Source organism: Lissotriton vulgaris, chromosome 7 (genome assembly GCF_964263255.1).
Source record: "Lissotriton vulgaris chromosome 7, aLisVul1.2, whole genome shotgun sequence".
Taxonomy (NCBI): domain Eukaryota; kingdom Metazoa; phylum Chordata; class Amphibia; order Caudata; family Salamandridae; genus Lissotriton; species Lissotriton vulgaris.
In genome coordinates, this window is record NC_141695.1 from 1,721,720,477 (window position 1) to 1,721,739,377 (window position 18,901).

Genomic DNA, 18,901 nt, shown 5'->3' on the forward strand with positions numbered 1-18,901 from the left:
AGATTCCATCTCCATCTTGGCACAGAGGACCCTTATCCTGGTATTTGGCCATCACCAAGTGTAGATGACACCATCAAGGTACAGATGCCCTCAAACCGCATGCATGCTTCCAGCCTAAGGTAGATCCCCTCAGCCATGTACATATTCCAACAGCCAAGTATAGATGACCCAGGCAGACTACAGATGCCCACAGGCTGGCACTCGTGCCCCTGACTGATGCAGAACAGATGCCCCCCTCAGGATCTTACTTGGAGTCTGTGGACCAGTGCATGGCATAAATCTTGGCCAAGTGTCCGCGGAGGGTCCGCCGGGTTCTCATCTGTATTCGGCCAATCACCTCCATACCGCTTGTGAGCTGCAGAATGTGGAAAAAGAGAAGTCTCAATAGGTGCAGCGATGGTGGTTGGCAATCCCAAATGGTAGTGGGGCAGAGGCACTAAGGAGGGGGTGGGAGGAACATTCTCAGCGACAGGCACCAGAGGTAAAAGAGAAACTGATTCTGTAGTGGTATGAACTCATAATGAGGCTGGTACTTAGAGTGAGATGCAGAAAATACGCTTAGTAGAGGGTGGGAGAGATTTACAGCAAGTGGATAGAAGATGTCCCTAGAAATAGATGGAGGAGAGAATCTCAAAAAGGGTAGTATAAATGCTCATCCGTAGGCAGTAGGGACTCAGAGGACTTGGGAGAAACACTGTCCGCAGGGTTCAGATTGACACTTTTTGGGTTTCTCCATTACTCATCTGCTTACCTGGGCCAGCGTTGTGTCGGCAACTGCCTTCCGAGCATCCTGCAATCGGTGAGAGAGAACAGTGATCAGAGATTGTTTTGCACATTGAGTTCATCTAACCCTACTTGTGATCCAAGGGCAGCTGAATGTTGGTGGTGGGGTGACAGCATCAGGGAATCTATTAAGGGTTGGGGAAATATCATCCATATCTGATCACAACAAAGAGCTGAGTATCCCAGCCTGTACCTGTGTTGATCTGCACCCAGAAGATGCAGCTGCTAGGTAGACCTAGCAGACCTGTGTCAGCCTCATCATGTGCCTGGACAGCCCACCTCCCAAATCACACCATGGTTCATGCGAGGGACATCAGAGTACGCTCCGGCCAACTCACCGCGATCTGCTTCTTCAGCTGCTCTGCCTCCTGCCGGAGCTGCTCCATCTCACCCATGTTTGCGGCTGGTCACCGGAGAGTCCAGCCACCGTCTGCTGCTTGAGTCACCTGCGGTGGAGTTCACACCGCTGCACCTGAGTGGGCAAGAAAAGGAGAAGTAACAATCTCAGGTCTTAGGTGAAGCACACTGCCACAAAAACGGTGACGTCCTAACTGAGACCCTCCATCGCTCCTCTTAAGAGGGGCTCGGAGTATGATACCATGGCCTATGTTTACCACTGTCCATGGCTACCCCTATTCCCGTCCACCACTGACCTCAAACACGACGGATCAGTCCACAGACCTATCTATACAGCCAAAGACAGTCTTCTTTCTAAGAGACGGCCAATGGTCAACTTTTGAGGGTGGTTGACCAATCTGGATTCACCATCATTATGATCATTTTTCTAGAACGCGGAAATAGACCGTAAAAACTGGCTTATGGTTTCAATAGATTTGCTCATCCTGTGGTCAATTCAGGTGAGTGTCTCCATCCCAATATCGCAAATCTGGGCACGACTATATCACAGGGTAAAATCCCGCCTCATAGGATTGGGATGCTGGACATCCTGAGTGCCCTCCATGGTAGCAACACTCCTTTCTTCTCTTGACCTAGAGTGTATTTCAACGGAAGAACTCCGTAAGTGATGTTTTCTGGTTCGCCCGCACTCCGTACTAGCGTGTATATGCCGATTATCAACATACAGCTAGGATCTGACCCTCCAGGCAGCTCATGATCCCTGACATAGCCTTGAAAGGCACTGACATTTGCAGCTTCATGAAGCTCTTACACACACAACCCTCATTCTGTTGGCAGATCAAACTGCTTTCTGCTGGGGCTTATCACCCTTCTGAAAGTTGGGTAAACCATCAAAGGGGATGCTGAGGCCCTCTGCTGTCATATCGGCAGAGGCTTATCACCCATCTGAAAGTTGGGTACATCATTGAAGGCGATGCTGGGGCCATCGGCTGTCATCAATCTTGTTTTCTTCAAACAAAGTTCCCAACAGGACATCACCACTTTCCCTAATTGTGGGAGCTGACACTTGCTGTGCATGGGTCTAATCAGTCAATCGGATAGCTGCTAGCTAGCAGACCACCCACATGGTCTCTGAATCTGTTCCCTGAGTTTCTCCAAGCCATCTGCCTATCCATTTGCAGCTGTGAAGTCAAATATATATAACTCAAATCTGGGGACACCCCTACCTCCTCCAGGGCTTGGAGTCTCAGTTTATCCACCCCACCATGTGCTTATATGAATTCCACACCAGGTCGAGTTAAAAACCAGGCGGGAAAATTTATGAAAAAAGTGGTGAAGTGCAACAGCAGTAAATCACCTTGCTGTGCTGCACTGCGGCACTGGGAAAGGGCAGGAATGTGTCGTAATTAATGGAGATGGTGCATTCCTGACTTTTCCCTCACAATGTGCTGCCTAGCATCAACGCAGGCACCCGTGCACCAGGGTGTAAGGGTGCCTGCGCTGCATGCAGGTTTGTTTCTGTGCAGGAAGGGGCACCTTCCTGCGCAAATACAATCCTGAGCTGCATTTTCCTTTTTCTATGTGTGCAGAATGCGGAAGTAACGAGGAGAAATAATGATATTTCCCCTCGTTATGCCTCTCCTGAGGAGGCGTATCTTTTTGGCACATTCCCAGATTTACAAGGTCTTGTAAATATGGGGATGCGTACAAACCCATTGGAGTTGTGTGGGAACACCCCCACAACGCCCATGGAATGCCTCCCTAGCGCAGAGTATTGCAACGCAGTCATTTGCGCTGTGCTGCTTTACCCCAGATTTTTGTAGCCAAGCTCTGCGTGACTGCATTAATCTGATGTAGAGGTTTGCATCACGCATGTATCATGTTGCGTGGTGCAAATGTGAGGCAACCCTACATAAATATGCCCCCCTGCCTAAAATAACCATCCAAAGTAAGTGTGGAGTGGGACCATGTTTGCTAGGGCTCTCTTCCCAATCAGCAACAATGGTAAAGTTTTCCAGAATTCTACACTGCTTCGTAGAGCCACAAGCGTGGATATGATATTACTATCAATGGCTTTGTTGTCTGTGTAGTAGATACTCACCTCTAAATATTGAAATGTAATTGGTTCCCCCTTGAGAGCTCAGCTGGATTGGGGTATATATAGGCTTTCCTGTTTTCAGTTACTATTTTAGGTAAATTCTGGTGGGGTTTTTTCAATACCTCAAAAAAACTGCAGCTATCGGTGGTTACACATTTTTTTTCGCCATTAAAAACAACAGAAACAGTGTTTTTCCGGTGTTTATGGAATTTTAATTTAATTTAAATTATTGCTTGCTTGTGTCTAGATAGCATGTGCACCGGGTATATGAGGTCCAAATACATTTTACTGCAACCAGAATGGACTACCAAGTCAATAGCATTCTTCATTAAGTCTGAAGATTGTAAAGATGCTTTCAGCATTCCATCTAGCAAGTGACAAGGATCTCTTACAGGGAAGCACTTCAGCTCAGGTATCGATTTTGACAGACCATCATACAACTTTTTCACATACGTAGCTGAACCACTGCAAATACAAACAATATCACTCCAATCTTTATTGAACTTGGTAGGAATGTTTTCAGCAGCATTCCAAGTGACACTGCGTTCCGTGTTTACCAAACGTCTGGTGTCATGTTTTCACCACTATCTCAGATGCTCGGTGACAACATTCTTTTCACATATACCTGTCACTCCATCTTGCATTGAATGTTTAAAATGTGGGGTGTTTGGCAATTCACTCACAATCAATACTGACTCACTAGAAAAGGATGCTGATGTATCAAAGGGGTTTACCCATTCTCTGTCTGTGGGTATATGTGGTGGTATATATTAGGAAAGATTCTTATGAAACCAGCCATTTTACTTATCAGTGAAATCAAATGTAGCTAAAATATCAAATATGATTTTGATATTTCCAGATTCTCTGCAGTTTATAAAATAACTAAATAAGACCTAAAACATGCTTCTAAACACTGCATCTTTAGACCAAATACCACACAACTAAAAAAAGCAGAAGAAAGAAGAGACAATGTTTTAGTGACATCCCTAAACAACAAAACGCAAGCAGAATAATGTAAGCCCAGCCTTGTATAACAAAGTTACATTGTATTGGCTCCTTCAGGAAGAAATAAAAATGTCTCTTTCACTCACCTTTTCCTTTCTTTGAATGGCACTTAGTTTGTGGTTGCAAAGGTGTTTTTTCAGTGTCTATACGTTTACACCAGTGATGGCTATTTTCCTTTTGGTGGGGTTTTATCAGTTATTATAGGTTTAAACCTAAAACCAGATAGCCTAGGTATAATGGACTCATGGGCTATTGGATGTGATGGGAAAGCACAAGAGTTAACCCCTTTAACTTGTAGGCCCCACAGTCCCCCAAACTCCTGCTTTGCAAGGCCAGGTGTGTCTTCGAGAGGGTGAGGACTGAGCCACATCTATTCACAGCACAAAGCTTGGGGAATTGGGCATCATTTTACTAATTCCAGGACATCATTCTGCATCACAATCAATAGCTTCCCTGCAGTTTGAATACAGTGTTGAATCTGTACTTACCAGCTTAGGTGTTTTCTGCCTTCTATTTATTTGATTTGATTTAATGTTTTTATGAAGTGCTTGTTGCTTCTGGAAGCCACTTCCTAGCGCTTTGGTTAGTGGTAGAGTCAAGTGCAGGACAGTATTGGTTGGTTTTAGACTCCAGTGATGGATGGGGTTCCATCTGTGGTGAGCCTTAGTAAGACCCTCAGTGTTATGTTGACGATCCTTGTTCAAGGGATGCCTTCCACAATCGGGACATGTAGTGGTAGCTGATCCAGTAGTAGGCATTTAATTGATGGAGAGGGTCTTGGAGATTATTGTAACTTTGTACCTAGGTGTTTTGTACATACGTTGCAGCATCTTACTAAGTGTTTGTGGTTATCAGTGGCATAAGGAGGTGTAAAGCAACATTCAGGTGAACACAAACCAGCTAAATACATAAATAAATGAATACCTGCAGCCCTGATGTGACATCTGACTTTACACCAGCCCTTCCCACTGGGCACCTTTAATCAATGATGATCCTGACATGCTTGCTCCCTCTGGCCACAAATTACCATGTAAGCTATCTTATTCTGAAATCTGTGGCCTTGCTCTGGTTACAGGGCCCTTCGTGATATCTAAGGTGGATATAACATTCTTGAGCCGCCGGCCAAGGACCACAAGCCAGCCTATGACTGGTTCAGATTTGCGTTGAAAAGATGTTACTCAAAGGCATGACCCCACTTTTCTACACTTCCTCAGACATGACTATGTCTTGACTGATACAATAATAGGCGTTGGAAGTCTCTAGGTAGACAAAGCAAATATTAACTCATGATTTGGTTCCCCTTACCTAGCTCCAGAAACTGAAGCCCAGTTAGTGTCCCTTATTGGAAAATTGTACTCTTAGCATATGGACTGGTTAATGAAAAGACTGTTCCATCACACTGCAGGTCCCCAACAAACATCATACATAAAACACTGGCCAAGTGTTGTTCCCTAAGACCGTCTGACCCTACTTGGCCCTTCAGGACATTCTTGCTCCAAATCACCTGACATACACTTCCTATTCCACGCTCACTGGTGCATTATGGATGTACCAGTCTCTAAATTTCAGGTGCATTGTTGATGTTACACATTGCTCCCGGAGACATATGTCTCTGATGATATTATATTAAGGAACTTTTGAAGAAAAAAAATCCAGTACCATATTCTTCATTTCTTGTCTCCTGTCTGCCAGTGACTGCCCTCTTATTTTTGTTGCATATACCCGAAGGTATTGGAGCTCTTTTCATGAGCACCGTATTTACATTACACATTCAGGCAGGGTGAGATTTGGGGCCATATGTATGAAGGTACCCATTTGCGAATCTCAAATAGCGATTTTTAAGAAATCGCTATTTGAGATTCGCAAATTGGTATGTATGTAGAAAATCGATTTTTTTTGCGAGTTCTTAAAATTCCATAATTGCGATTAGCAAATTGCGAATCGCAATTATGGAATACTTTCCCATTCATTTCTATGGGCCAGGAGGCCCATAGGAATGAATGGGAAGTTATTCTCAATTTGCGATTCGCAATTTGAGAATCGCAAATTGAGAATAATTTCAAGGGTGCAGGGGTGTCCCAAGGACACCCTGTTGCACCCCTGAAATTACCATGGGTGCACATGTGGTGCACATACATGCCCTGAGGGCATGTTTGTGCTTCACATAGCACTTCAAAAAATGCAAAAAAGTGCATTTTTCAAGGAATTTGCAAATTAGCATCAACTCGAAGTTGGTGGTAATTTGTGATTCCTTAATGTCAATTAGCAATTTTTTTTGCTTCATACATAAGGAATTGCAAAATGTGCGATTCCTTAAATGCAATCGCAAAATAAGGAATCGCAAATTTTGGGATTCTTTATTTTGCACCCAAATTCGTTCATACATACCATTTAGCAAAAATGAGTTTGCAAATGCTGAAATTCTGCATATTTCGGCATTTGCGAACCCATTAGAGCTTCATACATATGGCCCTAAGTGATTTGGCCAGAATCACAGGCTGTGGACACGACCCGAGGCTCGAACCCTGGTCTCCAGCAGCAAAGTCGGCAGTCTAGCAGACGGAACACATCCTTAGAGGTTCTCGACAAATAAGGTTTACCTTTGATTGCCGCAAATGTGTTTGCATTATTCAGCCTTCAAGGCAGGTCAGTGTCACTGTTCTTCCAATGCTCTTGTTCTGTGGTTATTCATCAAGAAGGGTTCCAATAGTGGAACATTGTAAAATTATAACTGTTTTGCTAATAATGCGGGACTTTCTTGGTGCTTCCATGTACCCTGTAGAGATGAATGACTGAGCGGAAGCAGTGCTTAATTTGTAAAAATATAAGTCAGGGGCCTGAACTTAGGAGTTTTTCTTAGCATTATGCTTTTGAAGACTAAGGAAATCAAGATTGCCACCATATGCTTTTTTCTTCACAACCCCACGTTTCCTGACTCCTTATCTTATTCTTTCAGTTTCTGTTTCATCCCTGCTTTCTCTCTTTCTCACTCTTTTTCTATATTTCTGGTCCTCCTTCTATCTGTCTTTTATGCCTTTCTCTCTCTCTTGCTTTGGGTCAAATCTGATGAAGAAAAATGATCCCTCCATTAAATGATTTCCAGTGACCACAACCACCAGCACAAACTGTAAATCACCCATCAACCCAGAGACAGGACATCATGGTACTCAACCCATAAGTGAGTGAACCAATGTTACAGGCGATGACGGAACTAAGAACGGTCAGCTGTGAAGAGCCTAGTTCAGTGTTTCTTGAGTAGCTTCTATTGACAAGAAATAGATCGCAAGGCAGAAGGGAGGGTGTTCAAGTGTTAGGAAGTACGAAGTCGCATCCACCAAGGCACAACCTGGGGAAGCGTTGAACGAGAAGTAGATTGGATGACGAGTGAAGAGCTGTAGTTGGGGTGTAAGCGGCAAACCGAATGCATGTTGAGTACACGCTTGCCTCAATGCTTTAAGTAAGAAAAGATAGAATAACCTTGTTGATACCAGTGGTGAAAGCTGGAATAGAATCAAAGAGGCAGCCTGGATGAGGCCTGAAACCAGTAAGATGGACAGGCAAGATTCATTTTTAGGTCTAGCCTGGGCAGCACATGAGATGCTCTGCGGCATGCTGTATTGGAGTATGGAATAGAAGCCCCACCCACTCTCCGCCCCTATTTGTCATTGGCTTGTGTCATTGTCCTTTGTGAATGCTGGCTTCTGATTCGTTAATAGGCTTGTTAGACCCTCCTTAGTACTGCCTTGTCTTCACTTGTAACCTCTCATGAGGACTGGCCCTTTTACTTCGGTTGTTACACGGTATGTCTTATTTAGTCTGTAAGCACTATTTTCTTTAATGAGTTTCATCTACTGCAGGCACAAGATGCTTTCCTGCAGCATTCAGCGCACCATGCGTGCTTTCACTTTCCAAGCAGCCCAGTACAATGGCGGACGCTTCTTTGAAAAGGTCTCGCATTTACAAGAGTTTGAGCTGTTGACATTATAAATGACAATGCCCTTTATTTTTGTGTTAATTAGCAAAACAGATAAATAAAAGTCATTGGGCCCGATTCACAGAATAAACTTAAGACTAAATCCTAAACTTACTACTATTTGGTATTCACAGAGTGAACTTACTACTTTCGGGATTCACAGAATGAACTTACTACTTTCGGTATTCACAGAATAGATTTAAGACTACTAACTTTACGTCTGCACTCGGGCCGGAGTTTCCGGCCCGGAGGCAGAGTTTTCGGCTTGGGGCGGAGCTTGCAGCTTGGAGGCGGAGCTCCCGGCTCGGAGGTGGGGATTTAGCCATGGCTGAAATATCCACCTCTGGGCCGCAAGCTCCGCCTCCGGGCCGAAAGCTCTGCCCCCAAGCCAGAAGCTCTGCCTCCGGGCCGGAAGCTCCGCCTCCAGGCCGGAAACACCGCCTCTGGGCTGGAATTTCCGGCCCGAGTGCGGACGTAAAGTTAGTAGTCTTAAATCTATTCTGTGAATACCGAAAGTAGTAAGTTCATTCTGTGAATACCGAAAGTAGTAAGTTCACTCTGTGAATCCCGAAAGTAGTAAGTGCATTCTGTGAATACCAAATTGTAGTAAGTTTAGGATTTAGTCTTAAGTTCATTCTGTGAATCGGGCCCATTGTTATTTACAATTCCAATAGCTTAAACTCTCTCAAATGCAAGACCTATTGCATTGCAAATGCTTATTAATATTTCTGACCTGTGCAGAGGGTTTTTGATCGAGACACGAGAAAGAAACGACCTCAGCTGAGCATCCTAGTTGATGGACTTTTGTTTGTGAACCTGCCTTTTGAGACAATTGCTTTCTCTTGTGTGGAGGGTGGAGCAAGGCGCCTAGAATTGTACCCAGGACAGTCACACGGCCAAGACTTGATGTCTCAGTTACCAGATTTAACTGTTTCACCGGCTCTGTGATTTTGACATTTACCCTTGTTAACTCTGTCTCTAAATTCTCACTTGATTGCTGGTGCGATCTACATCCTTTTCAGAAATGATGGCTTGTTTATAAAGGGGCCATAGTGAAGTCCACCCAAGAAGTCCTCTGTGTGCGTCATCTGTAGTGTGTGCACCTGCGCCAGGTGAGGGAAGCGACCAGTGTGGTCTCTGAAGAGCCACACTGGATGGTTTCCTAGCTTTGCCCTCAGAATTCCTGCAATTTCACCAGTCCTGGAAAACTAGAACAATCAATGCCAGTTCTTCGATTAGGTAAATGAGTCCGGTGCCAATATGTTGACCTACTGTACGCGTTTACAAATGTTTGCAGATTATATTTGTTGCCATCATTTCGAAGATTGGACATTCAAGTTCGCTGAGACACTGCTCTGTTTTGTATTCTACTAGGAAGTAGATTTACTAAATTCATAAAGGTCATCCAAGAGGCTATATGGTAAAAAAAATAAAAAATATATATATATATATATATATATACATATATATATATATATATATATATATATATTAATTCAGTTGTGAGTAACACACTTCGCACGAGGCCACAGGAAGACTGTTCAGTAACACTTCTTATTCTGCCATCCAATGCTCCGCTTTCCTGCCATGCCTGCCATGCAGGAAAGCGGAGCATTGGATGGCAGAATTTCATTTCCAACCCACTTGGGAAAAACAACATTTAAATAATGACACGATGTGCAGACCCACTCGGGGAAAATCAGCAAAGCACTACAGCACCCAGAAGGCCCTGTGACAGGGCCACGCCCATGAGGCAGGTGAAAATCATTTTAGTGCGAATGCAGAGAAACTGACATTGATGCCAGAAGAAAATGCGCCTTTGAGAAAGGGAGAGGGAACTCCTGAAACGCGTCAGGCGGAACATTGAAAGGAATTGAGGTGCTGTGAATTCCTTTGTTTGCATGCTGGTAATAAAAGAAGTGTTACTGAACAGTCTTCCTGTGGCCTTGTGCGAAGTGTGTTACTCACAACTGAATTAATATATATATATATATATTAGTTGTATTTAAACTGTATTTTTTATAGACCCCGTGATTATTATTTTTTTGTTTTTTTTTAGCATGTTGAGGTTTTTTGGACGTTTAACTATTGTAGTGTAATGTTCCATTGATATGGTTTTACTTAACTAAATCAATTATAAAATAATGTATTTATTCCTGCAAGGTGGGCATGTTATCTCTTGCCTTTGTTCTTTTCAAGCTGGGTCCCTTGCCAAGTTTTTTTGGCCAACCTGGGTTTTGTTAGTGCTTTGCTTTGTTGCTCACTTTTCTGGCTGCTTCTTTTGATGCTTTTTAGGTCTCGTTGACTAGCAAGCTCATGCACTGTCTCCTGCGAGGCGTATTGTTAGCTTACTGCGCGCTTAGGGTCAGCCCATTGCTTACCACTGGTTGACTTTATTGTCACTCTTATTTGCTTGCTTCTTGTTAGGATGCGTGGGCTTTACTTTCTCTTCTTACATTTTCCCTCCCCTGGAGCATGGATACATTACTGTTTCCTTACACTTCTTGCTTTTACTTTTTTCTTTTAATTTAAGCTCTTTACGAGAGTGCATGTTTTTCCAGCTGCCTCCATAATGTGTCTCTTTCCCTCTCGGTGCTGCTCTCTCTCGTTATCCCCTGACCCACTTTGTAATGTATTTGTCCTAGTGTGCTCCCCTGCTCATGTTGCTTTCTCACCCGTGTGCTTCTATCCCTCCCAGCTGAAAATGTCCTCTCGCCTGCATGGGTTTATCCCCGTCCGCCATGCTCCACATTGTTCTCGTTCTCACCCGTTTGCTCCCCCCCCCACACCCTATGTGTTGCTTCCAGACACCACTGTTGCTTCGGCTCCCGCTGACCCCTGTGCTGACATGATAGGCCTCTGTTTATTTAGCCATGCTGCATAGCATCTCTAAAAATCTTTGACAAAGTCAATAGGTCCCAATTGACTTTGCTAATGCTTGTTGGATATTATCTCAAGTAATTCCAGCACGTGCAGTTCCAATGGCTTCAATTTTGTGCGTAAGAGACCGATGCACACTTCTCAGCATGATAATTCAGTGGAAGAACTGCAGCTCAAGGAAAGGCTAGGAGAAGATCCAGGTAGGCCTCGCCTGCAGCTGTGCCTCGACAGAGCAGCTCCGGCGCGCTCCATCAAAAAACTTCAGGTCACTCGGAACTCTGCAGCACGCCTATTGCTGGGACTGCCTCGGAGACACTCAGGGTCAGCCGCCTTGAAAAAACTCCATTGGCTGCCTATACTGGCCAGGATCCAATTCAAGGCGATGTGCATAGCCCATAAAGCTTTGTGGCACACAGGCCCTGCATTGATCTGCTCCCTAGTCACCCCCTACCACCCCCCAAGAATTCTACGCTCCAGTACCACCTTCCTGGCAGTAACTCGTAAAATTAAACAAGCTAGATGGGGGGCTGTTCGTTCTCATGGAACGCCACCGGCGCCTCCTGTTGGAACTCTATGCCCCTTACCCTACGTAGCGAACCAGACCTACTCAAGTTTCGCAAACTTCTGAAAACCTTCCTCTTCCACTAACTGCACAGTCTGATGGCTGCCTCCACCCACCCGTCCTAAGCGCTACGAGGCCTCAGGGTAGAAGTGCGCTCTATAAAATCCCATTTAATTAATTTCATTTCATTTCATTTCAGAAGGACTGGCTGCTTGTGTTGGATTGGTCTCTGGAGAAAGGCGACTTGGTGACCTCATAGAATTTGTACACAACACAAGAGGATCTCCACAGCCTGATGACCTTACTGTAATCTGGAAAGGAGGAGAACCCCTACATCTCCACCACATTGTGAGTCATCCGCACTCCCTCACCGTACACCATCTCAGTAGAGTTGCGCTGCTGCGAATAAGATGGTTCTGATTTCCTATTTGCCACCAGGAAGGGCCCAGAGGGACTCTACAACTACGTACCGCAGTCCACGGAGGTACGCGATACAGCTGGAAGAGGTTTACAGATACATTTAGACTCCGCCACATAGACTTTCCAAGCTACTCCTCCGTCCTTAAGACCGACTCCGCAGCACGCAATGACAACTCCCGGGACCGCAGCGCTGGCATTCCGCTGCTCTTGATCTCAGACTGGTTATGACTGTGGCCAAATCAGACCGCAGCATCTCAAAGGGTAGGCTTATTGGATGGCGAGGTCATATTGATTGTCGGATGACCCTGAGTTCTTGTTGAAAGGCAGAACATCTTTTGTTTTTGAGAGTCCAGCATCTCTTTGGTTGTCCGAATCCATTTATTGACCATTTGCCCTTGACAGATTTCTTACTGAGACTCCAGAATGTCTTTGCTTGTTGGGCTCAATCTATTCCCTGTTAGAAGACCACTACGTGCTTCCCAGAGTCCAAACTTTCTGTGTTGAGGGTGTGGGCCTCTACTTTCCCTCCTAAATGACATCAGAGCGAAGTTCTAGAACAGTGATACTGAAAGTACGGCCCGGGGGCTGCATGCGACCCTCCTGACCTTTACATGCGACCCTCCTGACCTTTACATGCGACCCTCCTGACCTTTACATGCGACCCGCCTGACCGTTACATGCGACCCTCCTGACCGTTACATGCGACCCTCCTGACCGTTACATGCGACCCTCCTGACCGTTACATGCGACCCTCCTGACCGTTACATGCGACCCTCCTGACCTTTACATGCGACCCTCCTGACCTTTACATGCGACCCCTGGTTGAACAATAGCACTAGGTTTCTGCCTACTTTACAAAGCACTAATATTCATAAAGATATTAAATAAACAGCAAGCATTCATTTACACTCGAACTGAAGTAAAAAAAACGAAGCACAGAAGCCGTTCTGCACTACTTTACTTTAGGGGCTCTTTAATTTTGAAAGGCGTCTTGCAAAAAGCCTGTAAAAATATGAAAAAGTCCCTTCGAAATGAAAAAAGTATATCTCCTTTCCCTGCATAAGCGTTTCACCATAGTACAACAGATTATAAAAGTGCAATGCGAAATTTATTTTTAATTGACAGTTTTCAAACATAAATTTAAAAACATTCATGCCTCCCTTGGCTACAATGCCAATAGCAAAGTGAAATTAAACACTTGCCTAGGATCACACAGTTTGGTCAAGTGCGGAAGCTGGGATTGATCTCAGGTGCAATTCAACCACCAGATTTACATGTGTTGCTTCTCCTAAGCCCATCTAACACCTCCCACGCCCCGACCGCCATGTTGCTCGCAGAAGTGCTGCCATCGGTCACGCCACAGGGGACCCTTTGGCCCCAGAGTAAATGTTTGCGAGTACCCATGTTCTAGAAAGTCTTTCTTTGTTGGGATCATGTCTATCGTCTGGTGGATGACAAGAGGAATATTGCTAAAAGTTCTACCAAATGCTTGTGTTTTTGGGGACTGACTTTTTCCTTATAGATGTTCTTACAAATATTGTAAGTCTTTAGTTGTCCAAGCTGCCTCAGTTTGACTGACCATAGAGTTTTACTAGGAGTCTCTTGTTGCCTGTGGACTGCCCACAGAGGTGAGTGGAGAATCAGAGACTGTTTTGGTCAGTAAAGCTGGGTTGTATGTCACAATATCGATGTTAATAATATCAAACTGCACTTATCTCGACTTGTATCATTGAGGTAAGCACATATGGCAAGAATGGATTTAATATTCTATTTCCACATTTACTTACCTTGATGATATAGAGGGGATCAATATTGTGGGATCAATATATTGCAGGCTGATATTAAACGTTTGCATTCAATACTGTGTCCCCCCACAGCTGATACAAGACCTCTTGCGATAGTCCAAGAGGAGGCCTGTGACCACCCCTGACTCAAGCTTTTTCAGGGAGTGCAAAGGGTTGTTTGGTTTTATGAGCTCTGGTGGCCCCTTTTGGTTTATAATAATGCTCCTGAAAGAGTACAGGAAGAGGCTGGTGGACCCACAGGCCTAAGGTTTCTGAGTGAGTTTAACCAGCCTTTAGGTTTCTGATAGATACATCTGCCAGTGGATTCCTCACCTTGTGAATATCCCCTGCGCAGCAGCCAATCGGAAACTTTTGTAGCTCTCCACGCCGGGGAGGTCATGGACGACGTCACAGAGGGTACGACTCCGCTCGCGACCCCACTGACGTCACTGGATCCATAATAGGGCTTCGTCGGCGTGATGACGTCATTTCCCTTTTTTCCGCGCCGTCGACGCCAACCGTTTCTTGGGACTCTCCGTAGTAACATTGTTATTATAGTTGTTCTTGTCTGTTCTTCTCGTTTCCTTTCGAAGATGTTTGGGAGAAAATCTGGTTTCAAGCCCTGCAGGGAGTGCGGTAAGCAGATGTCCATCACTGACCCGCACGAGGATTTCGTATGGTGCTTGTCTTCCGATCACGACATCGATGGATGTGCGTGTTGCAGCAAGATGACCTCTAAGGCATTGAAGGAAAGGGAAGCAAAGTTATTTATGGCCAAGATGAAGAAGAATAAGAAGGCCAGTAAAAGAAGATCGAGGTCGAGGTTGAGGTCTCGTTCCGAATCCAGATCGGGTTCGAAGTCGGCGTCGGGACATTCAAAGTCGAAGAGACATAAGAGAAAGAAGCACTCTTCGAGGCGTCACTCTGATAAGGATCCGGCGCTGAAGTCATCTTCTCCTCGACGTCACAGAGGTGAGGTTGATCCTTCTCATTCAAATCCGGGCTCGCTAGAGCAGTAAGTGTCTCCTGAAGTCGAAGTCTCTCGATCACCGACGCCGGCTCCTTCGGATTCGGTCCATTCTTCGGATCCGGGTGAAGCCAAGCCAGAGCAAGAATATCTGGAGCAGCCTGAAGAGGTTCCTTTGTCGGCGCCGATGGGCCGACTCCAGGTACACCGGCTTCAGAGGCGGCGGCGGGAAATTATCCTCCTTTCCCGGCTCCAGGTCAAGACCCATCACACTATCTTAACGCTATGTATGGTGTCTTCGCAAGGGCCATGTACCCCTCTGGTGCGCCTCCGGGCCCCACGGGTCCTTTTGCCTACAATTTGGGTGTTCCTCAGGCATATGCCCAGGCTCCGTTTATGCCCTTTCGTCTAGTGACGCCGTCCTGGAATTTTCTGGCGCCGAGGGCTCCGGCGCCGTATCGAGAATCTCCGGCGCCGTACCGAGAATCTCCGGTGCCGTCTGTTCGCCCTCGTTTGGCGCAAGCGGCGCCGTTGGATCCGTGTTCGACATTGGTCCCTGATGCGATGGAGTCGGTTGTGGATCCATTGACTCCAGTCCCGAGGATCCACTCCAGGAGGGAGGCCCAAAGAGCTGTGGAAGAGGCACGCTATCGGCAGGAAATGGAGGAAGGTGAACTTCCTGATTCTGAGGACTATTTTGTGGAATTAAAAGATGCAAGTGGTCTTGATGTTTCCCCTGAGTGGGATTTTTCTCCTAGGTCAGATGCTCCTTCGAAGGAGGTAGCCCCGTATCATACAGTTGTGAGAAAGGCTGCTGAATTATTGGACATTAATCTTCCTTCCACCGAGTTTAAGTCCAATTTATTGACTGAAGTGTTGCATTCTCCGTCCTCTGCGACTGAGCCTTTGTTACCATTTAATGAGGCAATTCTGGAGCCAGTGTTGGAGGTTTGGAAGAAGCCTTTGTCTGCACCTGCAGTCTCCAGGACTGTGGCACGGAGATATAGGGTGGCACCTGAGGATCCAGAATTCTTGTCAGCTCACCCTTCGCCTGAGAGCCTTGTAGTTCAGGCGGCTTGCTCGAAGAGGTCTTCAGGGGCTTTCCCACAAGTTCCAGCTGACAGGGAGTCAAAACGTATTGACCAGTCTGCTAAGAAGGTGTTTTCATCCGCGAGCATGGCACTGAAATCTACAAATGCAACTTGCTTGAATGGAAGGTATATCCATGCCCTGATGGATTCCTCTAAACAGTTGCTCCCAAAACTGTCTGATGAAGACAGGAAGAACTTTCAGGAGGTTTTGGATGATACCCAAGCTGCTGCGCGCCAGGTCATTCAAAGTGGCCTGGATACGGCTGACTAGGTGGCTAGAATTATGGGCTCTGGAGTGGCTACGAGAAGGGGAGCTTGGTTGAAGACTTCAGACTTTTCTCAGGATGTGCAGGCTTCTTTGTTGGACTTACCATTTGATGGTACAGGTCTGTTTGGTAAGAAGGCTGATGCCGCACTTGAAAGATTTAAGGATAGTAAGGCCACGGCGAGATCACTTGGCTTACAGACTCAATCCAGAGGTTCCTTTCGTAGATACAGAGGATTTAGGAAGTCATCCTTTAGCTCGCAAGGGCAGCCTCGTCAGCAGCAGCAGCAACAAAATACGCTGTATAAATCTTATAGAGGAAGAAACAGAGGTCGTCCACGAGGTTGTCAACCCTCCTCCTCCTCTTCCTCTACCTCTCCTCCTATCGCCGCAGCAAAGCAGCCCTAGATTCCCCATTCCCAGTCATGTTGGTCCTGTGAGGGTCGGCTTACCCAATTTCATGCAGGATTGGGAATCGTTCACTACAGACCAATGGGTTCTAAATCTTGTGGCAAGTGGGTATGCTGTTCCCTTCAGGGAATTACCTCCAAATTACCCACCTTGTCAAGGGGCTTGCTCAGAGGAACATCTCCGTCCCCTTCAGGAGGAAGTTCTGACCTTGTTAAAGAAAGGCGCGATAGAGGTGGTTCCAGAGCAGGAAAGGGGTCAGGGATGCTACTCCCGGTATTTCCTGATTCCCAAGAAGGATGGCAGGCTTCGCCCAATCCTGGATCTCAGGATCTTGAATCTTTATCTGAAACAAGAGAAGTTCAAGATGCTGACCCTTGTGCAGGTTCTTCAGGCACTGCTGGAAGAAGACTGGATGGTGTCGCTCGACTTGCAGGATGCGTATTTTCATATCCCGATCCTGGAGTCGCACAGGAAGTATCTCCGTTTCACGGTGGGCGCGCAACATTATCAGTTTGCGGTCCTTCCGTTTGGAATTACTACTGTACCTCAAGTTTTTACCAAGGTGATGGCAGTGGTGGCAGCCCATCTCAGGAGGGCGGGGATTCCTGTATTCCCCTATCTGGACGACTGGCTGATCAAAGCAGAGTCTCCAGGGAAGGTGCTCCATCATCTGCAAGAGACAACTCAGTTGTTGTACAGGTTGGGTTTTTCAATAAATGTACCCAAGTCTCACCTGGTGCCCTCACAGCACAACCTGTTTATAGGGGCGGTACTGGACACTACTGTTTGTCGAGCATTCCCTCCACCTCAAAGGATTCTCGACATTCAGGAAATGATTCCTTTGTTTTACAATGGAGCGGTCGTTCCAGTCCTGAAGGTCCTTCGCCTGCTCGGTCTGTTTGCTTCCTGCATTCTGCTGGTCAACCATGCACGCTGGCACATGAGGGCGCTCCAGTGGTGCCTCCGCAGGCAGTGGTATCAGCACAACGGAGATCTAAGGGAGTCTGTGAGGATCTCCAGAGACACTGCAGCGGATCTATCTTGGTGGAGCGTGGAGGGCACTCTGTCTCAAGGAAAGCCCTTTCATCTGCCTCCATCGGTTGCCACAGTGATAACGGATGCCTCCACTCTAGGGTGGGGTGCTCATCTGGGGGATCTGGAGATCAAGGGTCTTTGGTCTCCAGAGGAAAGGTTGCTTCACATCAACCTTCTGGAATTGAGGGCGATTCGTTTGGCACGCAAGGCCTTCCTCCCTTCCCTTCGCGGTCAGTCGGTTCAGGTCCTTACGGACAACACGACTGCGGTGTGGTATGTCAACAAGCGGGGAGGAGTGGGGTCGCATCTTCTCTGCAGAGAAGCTCTGCGTCTCTAGTCCTGGGTTCAGGACCACCAGATTTGTCTGATGCCAAATCATCTGGCCGGAGTTCTGAACGTTCGCGCAGAGAGTCTCAGTCGGCAGTTCTCAGCCGACCACGAGTGGAGGCTTCACCCAGAGGTTGTTCGTCATGTCTTCTGGACGCGGGGAACTCCTCAGGTGGACCTGTTCGCCACTCACGAGAACGCTCACTGCCTGTCATTCTGCAGTCTCCAGTATCCATCGCAGGGAGCTTTGGGGGACGCGTTTCAGTTGAGTTGGGACTCGAAACTCCTTTACGCGTTTCCTCCCATAACCTTGATTCCTCGGGTTCTGAGGAAGATTCTCCAAGACCGGGCACAAGTTATATTGGTCGCCCCGGATTGGCCAAGAAGGGTGTGGTACACAGATCTTATACACCTCTGCTCATGCCCGCCGCTCCGCCTCCCTCTCAGGGCAGAATTCCTCTCTCAGATGGAGGGGCAGGTTCTACACCCCCACCTCCAGACCTTACACCTTCATGCCTGGAGATTGAACGGGGCAACCTGAATTCTTTTTCTCTCCTGCCTGATGTGGTGGGCGTAATTCTTTCGGCCAGGCGTCTTTCCACCAAGTCAATCTATTCCTACAGGTGGTCCAAATTTGTTTCCTGGTGTGGAGAGAAATCTATTGACCCCTTGAGAGCTCGTAGTTCGAAACCCCCATTCCTGACCATTTATGCTGAGAGAATGGTACTTAGGACCAGGGCTGCTTTTCTGCCTAAGGTGGTAACTCCTTTCCATCTTGGGCAGTCTATTACCCTTCCTACCTTCTATCCTCCCCCTCACCCTTCCAAGGAGGAGGAGCGGCTTCCCTGTCTAGACCCTAAGAGGGTGGTGAGTTTCTACTTCGATAGGACTAAAGACTATTGTGTGTATGACCAACTTTTTGTTGGATTTGCTGGCTGTAAAA

General features: G+C 46.5%; 1 protein-coding gene across 1 annotated transcript in view; it reads right to left on the reverse strand.

Annotated features, from left to right (window-relative positions):
• The window catches only part of GNB3 (G protein subunit beta 3), a 100,044-nt gene that overhangs the window by 20,467 nt on the left and 60,676 nt on the right, over positions 1 to 18,901 (reverse strand). The window contains exons 2-4 of the mRNA XM_086932927.1: positions 1,122 to 1,255; positions 752 to 790; positions 249 to 355 (exon numbers count right to left, since the gene is read on the reverse strand). Coding sequence (XP_086789053.1) covers positions 249 to 355; positions 752 to 790; positions 1,122 to 1,178 — 203 coding nt within the window. The 5' untranslated portion in view covers positions 1,179 to 1,255. The remainder of the gene's footprint in view (positions 1 to 248; positions 356 to 751; positions 791 to 1,121; positions 1,256 to 18,901) is intronic.